The sequence below is a fragment of the Triticum dicoccoides genome, chromosome 7A (assembly GCF_002162155.2).
Source record: "Triticum dicoccoides isolate Atlit2015 ecotype Zavitan chromosome 7A, WEW_v2.0, whole genome shotgun sequence".
NCBI lineage: Eukaryota > Viridiplantae > Streptophyta > Magnoliopsida > Poales > Poaceae > Triticum > Triticum dicoccoides.
Genome location: NC_041392.1, coordinates 15989481 through 16002045, shown reverse-complemented (window position 1 = coordinate 16002045; position 12565 = coordinate 15989481). Strand labels below are relative to the sequence as shown.

Sequence of the window (12565 nt, the reverse complement as noted above, 5' to 3'; positions counted from 1 at the left end):
ACACCCATCTGATGCATTGAGAAGTGAGAAAATATGTATGCATAAAACTTTATGTATTCTTAAGCAATAAAAATGAATTCAAAATTTGAACAGTTCCACGTGAAAAACCGAGAAGAAATTTTGGAAACCAACTATTCTTTACCCTCTAGAAAAAGGTATAAAGAGGGAAAAATATTGGGTTGACATATGTATATGCATATGGAAAAGAATAGGCCTTCCTACTCCACGAGCGGCAGGTGCTGCGAAAGCAAGGAAGTCATGAAATGAGCACTGGAGGGCACTGATTTTTGTGAAGCATGGTGTCTAGGAAACTACCTAAAAATAGGTTTCATACAAAAGGAGAAGAGGTCAAGCGTGAAGAACACCACCTCCTTGCAACTGCCAAGTACTCCCTCCTTTTATTATTATAGGGTGTTTTGGATATTTCCATATGGACTACATACGAACTGAAACAAGTAAACAAACGCACTAAAACATGTCTACATATATCCGATTTAGAATGAAAAAAACAGTACATCTTACAATAGTGAATGAAGTGAGTAGAATCCAGTTCATCAGTCACAACTCTGGTTGGCCTGTCTTGATGCTCCTTGTCCTGCTGCAGTTGGCCTTACTGTTCCAGCTATTCCGATCGGATGCTTTCCTCTCAAGCTTTTTCGTTTAGTTTTATTAGTCCCTCCATGAACGTGCACTCTACATGTTGCTTCTTGGCCAGTAGCGGTTGCTGATAAAAAAAGTGACAACGAAATACTAGTATTAGGTGCCATATCCCAAGAGAAAGTAGAATCTGCATATGCTGCCATGCAGCCGCACGCTTTTACAGCACATGTGGATAAGCTGTGTGTCTGCGTCGTTGCTGCGTAGCGTGATTAAAACAACGTGTTGAACACCGCTTGAGGTGGCACCCAATTTTCAGGAACCTTATCACCTTTTGCCTTGCGCTGGTTGGTACTCCCTCCGTCCCGAAATTCATGTCCCAGCTGTCATTTTGCAATTTAGTCCACAGCCTTCTCCCGACCGAACCCGAAGTCCCTCTGCGTGGTCGCTCTCTTCCTCCTTCCTCTCCGACCGGCCGGCACCACCGACGCCGTTTCCCTCCGCGCAGCTCCACGCTGCCTGCGCCTCCTCCCCCTCCCCCGCAGTTCCTCTCCCTCCCCAGCGCCGGCGCCCTCTCCCTTGCGCGCGTTACCGGCGCTCTCTTCCTCTCGCATGTCCCTCCGCATCGGTAAAAATCCGATTTTCCCCCTCCGGCTCTTCGATCTGCAGCGGTCGTGCTCAGTCTGCGGCGGAGACTACCAATACGGCGCGACAGAGCTACTTCTGCCGGTCGCCTGCACGGGGCTGCTGCTGCTTGTCGTCAGGTGAGGAGCTCATCTCCTGCAGCCGCGGCTACCTGGCCGCCTTCGTCATGCTCATCCAGCATCAACACAGGTCTGACTACGACGTGGCTACGGCCCACGCAGCAGCGGCGGCGGGATGGTGGCGGCGAGCTCCGACATGTTCCTCCATCCGCTCTAGGACTCCACCGCCAAGCACACCAACCTCAAGGTCTGTTCCTCGTCGGTATTGTAGATTCTTTGCTTGCTTACACAGATGCTTTCATACTGATTGGCCTCGGGACAACAGATTTTCTTGAGTACACGTTTGCTTGCATACTGATTCATTGCTTGCTTACAAATTTGCTTGAGTACTACAGATTCTTTGCTTAAGTAGAATTGATTGGGCTGCTACAATAGAATTGGCCTCACTGCTGTAGATTCTCTGAAACAGATGTTGTAGAATTGGCCACACAGCCGTAGAATCTCTGTCACAGATGATGTAGAATTGGCCTCGCTGCTGTAGATTTCTGATGTCCTTACCTGAAACTGAATATAAAGTCAGTTTAAAAGTCAGTCTCCTGATCTGAATATAAACTTTCTGAAACTGAGATTGAAACAGGTGCAGTCGTAAAAATTCACTTTAAAACTCAGTTAAAAATTCAATTTTAGAGCTTGGATCCTGATCTTTATATAAAGTGTACTACAAGCTTATTGCAAGAAAGTTTAAAATTCAATCTAAAATTCAGTTAAAGTGATCTGAATATATAAACTCTTGGAGTAAAAATTCAGTCTAAATGTCAGTTAAAGTTTCAGTTTTAGAGCGTTGGGATTTTATTGCAAGCAAGTTTTGTACTGTCATACATTAATTTTCAGTCTGTAAAACTGAGAAGTGTATTTTCTATTTTGAAACTTAGTGTAGCTATTTTCAATTTTGATGGAAAATCAGTCTAAAAGTCAGTCTAGACTGCATTTAATCAGAAAATGTTGCATCATCATGCACGCATGTATCCCTTACTTCATCACCATTCGTTTCACCACACCACTTGCTTGCTGATCTTCACAGGCATATGATGTGCACCCTTGGTCGCCCGGTCCGACGAACTGCTAACGAAACAACGCCCAACGTCATGAGTGTGCTCACGTTCTGCAATCAAGCAACCGCCCTTCTCCGTTCTCCTCCAGCAGCAGCAAAAGGTTTTTGCTCTCCCTTGTTACTGAATTTAAACTGGAGAGTGGAGACATCATTTAAGTTCTGAACCTTGTTCTTTTCAACCTTGTTGCTCTGTTGGAACTTTACACTGGCCACTCATCTAGCGCCACATGGATGTATGTTCCTTGGTCAATCTTTTTACATGTATGCCTCATTTTTTTGGTAGGTTAAACTTTGCAATCGTTTTTTTACGGTAAGGAATCAACCCATCACCCACATGAAGTTAGCTAGCTGGGTGATCCTGATCCAAATGAATTAAAGGTGACCTCCTCAAAGTAGTCCAAAGAGAACCTTGCAAGTCCAAGAGAGAACCACCATACTTGGCAAAAATGGCAACATCAATGTCAATCAACAGCATCTAGGCATTTGGACGATAAAACAACATCAATATCAAAGAATTTGAAGATGCCTCAAAGCATAGTTTAGCAAAAAGAACACTGGAGGTAAAAACACAAGCAGGAAACACCGTGGTGTTTGTCTGAATTTATTTCCTGCACATCAATTTTTTTTCTCAACGTCTGTAGAGGTTATGCTTATGCTATTGAATTTTAAATTGAACGCAATTATCATTTAGATGCACATTTGAGGGCCTGCAGTTGGTTATTTGGTTGTCCCAAACTTGAGATCAATGCAATCACCTACCTTTAGTTCCATTACTATTCCATTTAATAGCAGAAAAAGAGCATACAGTTTTGTCCATTAAAGATAAACACTTCCTTCAGTGTTCACTGTTCAGAATGGGGGTTAGCTTAAAACTGTCAGAAATGTTGATGTCTAGGAGGAACTGGAGCAACTCTGCTTGCCGGATGAGATTTGAGCACGAAGCTCCTTAACTCGAAGGCCGGAGTGAACAAACATCCCAGCAATCATGTGCTGCCAAGGACACTTAATAATCTCGAGTGAAGTTGGAAGCCATTGGATCTTTTTCGAACTGCAACTAGCAGGACATCAACTCCAAAATTATCAAGTGCATTCCTAGAAAATTATCTGATGATTAAAAGAAGAAAATCTTGTCTGATTTTGATCTGCTCCAAAATTAACAGTGAATTTGATTGAATTTCAGAGAGTGCAGAGGAGGAGCAGCAACAACAACACGGGCACGGGAGAAGCAGGCGATAGGGGAGAATCACGGGAGACAGCAGAGCTCCACCAGCAGGAGCTCGAGGAGAAGCAGCAGTGGGAGCTCGGGAAGAAGCAGCAACCGGAGCTCAAGGAGGAGCAACAGCGGGAGCTCGAGGACGCGCGGGAGAGCAGTTCTGGGCGGAAGCGCGGATCTTGGCGGCGGTGCATGTATGGGCGGCGGCGGCAGAGCAGTTGGGCGGCAACGCAAGTCTGGGCGACGGGAGGGGATCGAGGCGGCGGAGGCGACGCCCCTAGGAACCGCGGCTGGAGGGGACCGCAGCTGGCCGGCGCCGGCCCCTCTCGGACGATGAGCGGAGGAAGAAGACGGGGCGGAGGGGTCTGTTTGAGACAATTTTGAGATGACGAGGTTTTGTTTGCAAATTTACCAATGAACTGGGCGTGCGACATTAATTTCGGGACGGAGGGAGTAGTTGAGAACTTGAGATCTCAACACACTGATCACGCAGCACGCATGAAGAGCAGTACGTAGAATAAATAAATCGATTGTAAGATAAGCATGGCATGGTCGTCAAATAGCATAAATACACGTTGGTAGTCCCCGCTCGGGCGACTTGAGCTACAGAGCATCGCCTCCCCACCCGCTCCTAGCCTCCTACCTTTCTCCTTTAAACTTCTCCTTTAAACACACTCTTCTCCCTCATTTGCCTTCCGCATCTCTCACTCTATCCCGCACCCCGCACCCCCCGCGTTGCCCCGCTCAGGCGACTCGGGCGGGATCGCAACCCTAGCTGCCCGGGGCTCCCCGTCCTTCCATCCCTCCCTCCGCCGCCGCCGAAGGACGCCGCCAGCCTATAGCCCGGGGGCTGACGGCGGTGGCGGGGGCCTTCCCTCTCACCAGCGCCATGGGGGCGGTGCGGAGCCCCGCGGCGTCTGGTGGCACGGCCGATCTGGCCTTGGTGGCGTGGCGGCCGCCTCGGCCTTCGGCGGCGATGGTGGCGGGTGCGGCGGCCGGCCCTGCTTAGCGCATCGGCCTTGGCTGCGTTCGTCGGCGGCGGCCGGGTCTGCGGCGACGGACCATCTGACCTCGGATCGGCGGTGGCGGCATGGAGGACCTGGTAGTTGGGTCGGCGCCATGCGTGGTTTGCCCATCGGACAGATCTGATCTGGCCGATGCGGCCTGCTCGATGTGCGGCGGCTCAGATCGGCGGTGACCCGTGCACACGATGCTTGATGGAGGTTCTTCGAGCGGATCCGAGTGAAAACCTAGTTCTTGGCTTGATGCCAAGACCCAGTGGCGGAGCCAGGAAAAATTAGGAGCCGGGGCGGACTGCAAACTGTCTAACAGAACCGGCTAAGTGCAACCGAATAATTGGATACAAATTATACAACTATAAGGCACTAAACTGGAGAATGATAAATTCGGAATAGTTTCAAAGTCAAACAATCGATATTGTATTGTTTATACACATAATTTTAATAAAACTAAAATTAAATACGACAACTAATATCTCAATAAATGATAGTACTCGCGAAAAAATACTTGATATCCAAATGTCCAATCAAGCACCCAAAAAGAGACCCTGCAATTGGAAAATGTAAGAATTAATAGTCTATAGTGGAGTTGTTAAAACATATTCACATGGGAAATGAAACATACCAACTAATGATGCCTCGGTAAAATCCCTTTTCGAGCCTTCATGGCCTGAAACCTTCGAGTGATAACTTCATCATCGAGTGATTTAAATATTTCACGTTCAGTGTAGCATATCGTCAAGTGATTAAACCAATCATCATTGATCGTGCTGCGCAGTTTAGACTTGATAATTTTCATTGCCGAGAAAGCTCTCTCAACAGATGCTGTGGACACCGGCAGTAGCAAAGCTAACTCAATGAGCTTGTAAACCAATGGAAAGACCAAATGTTTCTCTGTTTCAACCATTTTTGTAGCTAAACTTTCAACATCTTTGCAAGTAGAAAATTCAGCATGATTTCTCAAATGAAGAACAAAAGTCTCAAGTTGGTCCCTCAATATTGTACGATCACTACTTGAGAAATCGGGACTATATATTTCAGCAAGCCGAGAAAGCTTTTGTACATCAAACTTGGAGAAAGAATTCTTGGGATCAAGACACAAGAAACATGCAATTACCTCTTGGTTTGAGTCACTGAAGCGATGATTCATCTCAACACATATTTTGTCAGGACCCCGACTCGATGTCACATCGATCTAGCCGGTAACACCTCATATCACTTTGCGGCCTCACGCACGGTATCCCCACAGGTGTCGCCTTACCTTTGCCCGGGACCGTTTGCGCCTTTTGGCTCACGTATATGATAGTGTCGCTAGCATCCATATGATAAAGAGCCCGGGCTGACATGACTAGTCGTAAACCCAAAGTGGCACAGACTTACAGGGACAGGCATCCATGACCCAGCTTCGAACGTGTCGGTCATCAGCAAGTGGGTCCGGGCTGTAGCACTGGGCTAGCAGGACTCCGGTAAACCGGGCTGTAGCGGGCTAACAGGACTCCGGTACTCAAAGCGTGACATTTCCCCGAAGGGACAGACACAGGAACGAAGAAGGACACATGCCGGCCAGCCTAAGTGTTCTAGAGCAGTAGCAAGCTACCATGGCTCAGCGGTAACACTAGGAGACATTTCCCGGTAAGAGAGGCTACTAAAGATAAACAACTAGATAGTCAGATCCCACACATACCAAGCATTTCAATCATACACACAATATGCTCGATATGTGCAAATACAACGAAGCATCACAACATGACACTATGACACAAGTACTTTATTTAAGGCTCAGTGAGCCATACATATCATACACAAAGTTACGGGTCTCACGACCCCACATACAAGTCATACAGTCATACAAACCAGCAGCGGAAATAACTTGTCTGGGTACAGACAACTAGTAAAATAAAAGAGGCTTGGAAAGCCTAGCTATACTACGTGGTCCTTCACAAGCTCAGGGTCACCACCTGGGTCTTTAGCCTACTCGTTGATGTCAACGTCTACATAGAACCCATCAGAAGGGGTTGCAGCGTCTTCTGTAAAAATGTAGATTATAGCAACATGAGTACAAAGGTACTCAGCAAGACTTACATCAGATCCTACATACATGCTTAGTATCAAGAAAGGTTGGTGGAGTTATTGCAGCAAGCCAGCTTTGACTCTTGGCTAGGCTATCCTACGATACTCCAACTTGAAATGGTTTTGCGCACACGAGTCCACTACTCACCACTTCAATACACTACCGAGGATTCGCCTCCGTCTTCCTACGGAAGAGCCATCCTCGGCACTCACACTTATCTTGAGGCTTTTAGTAGTTTCCATTTACTTGTCTATGAACTGTATAGGCAACCAAGTAGTCCTTTACCGCGGACGCGGCTATTCGAATAGATCATGTTAACCCTGCAGGGGGTACTTCTTCATACACGCTCTCACCACTTACCGTCGTTTACACGACATGTACTCGGCAACCTTCAAGCGGAAGCCCAACGTGGGTGTCGGCCACGACCTACCTAATCACCTAAGCCTCCAGTCCAGGTTTATCGCCTATTCAGGTTCCATCCGCAGGGAGTCCGGCCGAGGTTTCCCATACGGCCCCGAACGATGTGAACAGGGTTCCCGAGATACCTAACGGGTATTCGGTACACCCGGCCACGTACCTACTACGGTCAGCGCTGTCCACGGCCTCCAGTAGGCTACAAACACCAGAAACTACTTGCAACTCCTGGACGGAGAACTAGGGTGAATAAGAAGTCGAGAGGGTCCATTGGTTTCGGGCCCAATGCATGGTAGTAGCTGATTCTTAAATCACACATACAGATCTCAGTGCTTAAGGTCGGCTTCAATGAAACAACCCACCATGTACTCCTACATGGCCTCTCATCGATACCTTTACCAAATCGTGTTCACCACACCACTCTCATTACCGACATAATCATTTCACTCTAGCCCATCACCCAGATGAACCAGACCTGACACGACTCTAAGCATAGCAGGCATAGCAAGGTAGGAACAACACATACATATGGCTCAATCAACTCCTACACATGCTAGTGGGTTTCATCTAGTTACTGTGGCAATGACAGGTCATGCAGAGGAAATGGGTTCAACTACCGTAGCACACAACAGTTTGAATCGCGTTGTCTTAATGCAGTAAAAGAGAGCAGGAGCGAGAACATGGGATTGTATCGATATGATCAAATGGTTGGTTGCTTGCCTGATGGTTCGATGCACGGATACGGTTCTTCGTTAGGGTAGTCACGGTACTCCTCGGGGACAGATCCTGTCGTAAAGGATAACGATACACAGGCATCACCAAACAATGTGCAACAATATGATGCATGCATGAAACATGGCAATATGAGTGTGTTGGGCTAATGCAACTAAAGCTACCAACGCTGTCAGGACCCCGACTCGATGTCACATCGATCTAGCTGGTAACACCTCATATCACTTTGCGGCCTCACGCACGGTATCCCCACGGGTGTCGTCTTACCTTTTCCCGGGACCGTTTGCGCCTTTTGGCTCGCGTATATGAAAGTGTCGCTAGCATCCATATGATAAAGAGCCCGGGCTGACATGACTAGTCGTAAACCCAAAGTGGCACAGACTTACAGGGACAGGCATCCATGACCCAGCTTCAAACGTGTCGGTCATCAGCAAGTGGGTCCGGGCTGTAGCACTGGGCTAGCAGGACTCCGGTAAACCGGGCTGTAGCGGGCTAACAGGACTCCGGTACTCAAAGCGTGACATTTCCCCGAAGGGACAGACACAGGAACGAAGAAGGACACATGCCGGCCAGCCTAAGTGTTCCAGAGCAGTAGCAAGCTACCATGGCTCAGCGGTAACACTAGGAGACATTTCCCGGTAAGAGAGGCTACTAAAGATAAACAACTAGATAGTCAGATCCCACACATACCAAGCATTTCAATCATACACACAATATGCTCGACATGTGCAAATACAACGAAGCATCACAACATGACTCTACGACACAAGTACTTTATTTAAGGCTCAGGGAGCCATACATAACATACACAAAGGTACGGGTCTCACGACCCAACATACAAGTCATACAGTCATACAAACCAGCAGCGGAAGTAACTTGTCTGAGTACAGACAACTAGTAAAATAAAAGAGGCTTGGAAAGCCTAGCTATACTACGTGGTCCTTCACAAGCTCAGGGTCACCACCTGGGTCTTTAGCCTACTCGTTGATGTCAACGTCTACATAGAACCCATCAGAAGGGGTTGCAGCGTCTTCTGTAAAAATGTAGATTATAGCAACATGAGTACAAGGGTACTCAGCAAGACTTACATCGGATCCTACATACATGCATGTTATCAAGAAGGGTTGGTGGAGTTATTGCAGCAAGCCAGCTTTGACTCTTGGCTAGGCTATCCTACGATACTCCAACTTGAAATGGTTTTGCGCACACGAGTCCACTACTCACCAATTCAATACACTACCGAGGATCCGCCTCCGTCTTCCTACGGAAGAGCCATCCTCGGCACTCACACTTATCTTGAGGCTTTTAGTAGTTTCCATTTACTTGTCTACGAACTGTATAGGCAACCAAGTAGTCCTTTACCACGGACGCGGCTATTCGAATAGATCATGCTAACCCTGCAGGGGTGTACTTCTTCATACATGTTTCCACCACTTAGCGTCTGCACACGACATGTGCTCGGCAGACTTCAAGCGAAAGCCGACGTGGGTGTAGACCACGACCTACCTAAACACTTAAGCCTCTAGTCCAGGTTTATCGCCTATTCAGGTTCCATCCGCAGGGAGTCCGGCCGAGGTTTCCCATACGGCCCCGAACGATGTGAACAGGGTTCCCGAGATACCTAACGGGTATTCGGTACACCCGGCCACGTACCTACCACATCACAGCCCACCCCTACGGTCAGCGCTGTCCACGGCCTCCAGTAGGCTACAAACACCAGAAACTACTTGCAACTCCTGGACAGAGAGCTAGGGTGAATAAGAAGTCGAGCGGGGTCATATTTCAGGGCCCAATGCATGGTAGTAGCTGTGTCTTAAATCACACATATAGATCTCAGTGCTTAAGGTCGGCTTCAATGAAACAACCCACCATGTACTCCTACATGGCCTCTCATCGATACCTTTACCAAAATGTGTTCACCACACCACTCTCATTACCGACATAATCATTTCACTCTAGCCCATCACCCAGATGAACCAGACCTGACACGACTCTAAGCATAGCAGGCATAGCAAGGTAGGAACAACACATACATAGGGCTCAATCAACTCCTACACATGCTAGTGGGTTTCATCTAGTTACTGTGGCAATGACAGGTCATGCAGAGGAAATGGGTTCAACTACCGTAGCACACAGCAGTTTGAATCGCGTTGTCTTAATGCAGTAAAAGAGAGCAGGAGCGAGAACATGGGATTGTATCGATATGATCAAATGGTTGGTTGCTTGCCTGATGGTTCGATGCACGGATACGGTTCTTCGTTAGGGTAATCACGGTACTCCTCGGAGGCAGAACCTGTCGCAAAGGACATCGATACACAACATCACCAAACAATGTGCAACAATATGATGCATGCATGAAACATGGCAATATGAGTGTGTTGGGCTAATGCAACTGAAACCAGAAGGATTTGAGCAAATTTGAATCAAAGATTCAAATTTCAAACTCAAACATGGCCTTTTAAAGTGCTTTTCCTTGTTCTTCTTAAAGCATCAATTTAACTTGTTTGATCATGCATGAAAATACTACAGATGGATAGATTGGATTTTTCTGATCATTTTTCATATATAACTTGTCCAATTTGGAGTTACAGAATAAAAGTTATGAATTTTTGAAGTTTAAATAATATTCTGGAATTTCCTGATTTAATTTAAATCCAGAAATATAATTATTGCGCCAGCATGACGTCAGCATGACGTCAGTGGTCAACTGCGGCTGTCTGGGGTCAAACCTGACGTGTGGGGGCCACACGTCAGTGACAGGGGGGGTTTAACAGGTTTAAATTAATCTTAATTAGGGATTAGTGGCGCTGGGGCCCACTGGTCAGTGTCAGGGGGTTAACTAACAGTGGTTAGCGCTAATCCTAATTAGCTATAGGGCTGGGCCCACCTGTCAGGGACTCAGGGGGGTCCTGCCGTGGTCAAAGTGGGTCAAACCCACCGGCGACACGACGCCGGCGAGGCCCGAGACGGCGGCGCGATGCGGGATCGCGCTACAGGGCACGGGCGAGGCCGTTCTTGGGCTCGTTGGAGAGCTCTTGCTCCCGCGCGTCGAACGGTGGCCGTGGCTGGGCCTGGGGTGGCCGGAGTCGACGACGGCGAGCTCGGCTGCGGCCGCCGGAGTTCGGGTGCGGTCGGAGTCGGCGTTGCAGGGTGTTTGGGGAGGCGTTGGTGCGTGCTGCGTGCTCCTAGTGAGGCGTGGAGCATGATAGTGTGCTCGGTTGGGCGCTACGGTGACCGTGGCCACGACGGCGACATCGCCGGCGGCATGGAGCTCTCGGCCAAGGTGGGGCTAAGGCCTAGAGGTCGAAAGAGACCAGGAGAGAAGGGGGAAACGACTCGGGGGCTCACCGCGGTTGCAGTGGGCGTCGAGGCGGGCTCGGAGACGCGCTGGAGACGGCGAATTCGACGGCGATGATGGTCGGAGCCCGAAGAGGGGAACGGCGACGTGGCGGCGATGCAGGGCTTCCGGAGGCCCGTGGAGCGGTGGGGAGGAAGAGGGGGTTGTGGCGGAGCTTCTGAGCTAGTCGGTGGAGCGAGGGGTGGCCGGAGACGGCTGCTATGGCGAACGGCGGCGACGGTGGTGTTCGGCTGTGTGAGAGAGAGAGCGAGGGAGGGGAGGGAAGAGCCGAGGGCGAGTGAGAGAGAGCAGGGGGGAGGCGTGGCGTCGTCCAGGGGCATCGAGGCGAGGAGGGGAGGGCAGGCAGGCAGGGAGAGAGGTGGCGTGGCGCGGTGGCGCGCGCGCGCGCCGGCCACACTCCCCTCCCTCTGTCGGGACGAAGACGACAGAGGAGGGAGACGGGCTGGGCCGCCTGCTGGCTGGGCCGGCCAGCTGGATGGGCTGCACAGGGAGGAGCCCAGGTAAGCTTCTCCCTTTTATTTTTTTTCTGTTTTCTAATTTCTAACATTTGTTTTGATTTAAATAATATATTAAATCATTTATTTAACTTATGCCAATTTTTGCAGGGGCTAGATATATTATTCCAGAGCTCCTTTATAATTGGCATAATATTTGGACATATATTAATATATATAGAAATATATTTCAAATGCAAATATTTATGCATTAATTCCAAATGCCCAAAATAAATGTCCATGAGCCACTAAAAATATTGGTTTGATTTTTATCTCTGTCCAATATTTTCAGAGAGCAACATGAGCATTTTCTTGGACCCTTTTGGAGAAATTTTTATTTGGGTCATTTTCAAAATGATTCTGAGGGTTTCACAGATCCCCATTTCAAGTTTCTGATGAAAGAGTAAACATGATGCAACACTCTAATGCATGACTAGCTAGGGTGTGACAACTCACCCCCACTCAAAAGAATCTCGCCCCGAGATTTGGGTTCCTCCGGGAAGAAGGCGGGGTACTCAAGTCGAAGACGATCCTCCCTTTCCCAAGTTGCTTCATCCTCAGAATGGTGCGACCATTGTACTTTGAGAAACTTGATGTTATGACGTCGAGTGGTACGCTCGGCCTGATCGAGGATACGAATGGGGTACTCTCGATATGTAAGATTATCTTGGAGATCAAGCGTTTCGTGGTCCACTTCACGGATAGGATCCGAGAAGCAACGCCTGAGTTGAGAAACGTGGAAGACATCGTGGACTCTGGAGAGGTGCGGAGGTAATTCCAACTGGTAGGCAACTTCTCCTCGTTTGGCGAGAATTCGAAAAGGTCCAATGTAACGAGGAGCCAATTTGCCTT

At 48.5% G+C, this 12565-nt stretch overlaps 1 protein-coding gene across 6 annotated transcripts; it reads left to right on the top strand.

Moving 5' to 3' along the window:
* The first annotated feature begins 1013 nt into the window (after positions 1–1013).
* On the top strand, positions 1014–4073 carry LOC119327562. Of its 6 annotated transcripts, XR_005158571.1 has the most exons (5): positions 1014–1548; positions 2383–2513; positions 2696–2972; positions 3308–3496; positions 3593–4073. XR_005158571.1 is itself a non-coding variant. In XM_037600657.1 (4 exons), the coding sequence occupies exons 1-4, from the start codon at positions 1210–1212 to the stop codon at positions 3646–3648; spliced, it is 456 nt and encodes a 151-aa protein (XP_037456554.1). In that variant the 5' UTR covers positions 1014–1209; the 3' UTR covers positions 3649–3781. The 6 variants fall into 6 exon arrangements, 3 of the variants coding, with proteins under 3 accessions (XP_037456554.1, XP_037456555.1, XP_037456553.1); XR_005158570.1 differs by lacking the exon at positions 2696–2972; XR_005158572.1 differs by lacking the exon at positions 3308–3496.
* The last annotated feature ends 8492 nt before the right edge of the window (positions 4074–12565 follow it).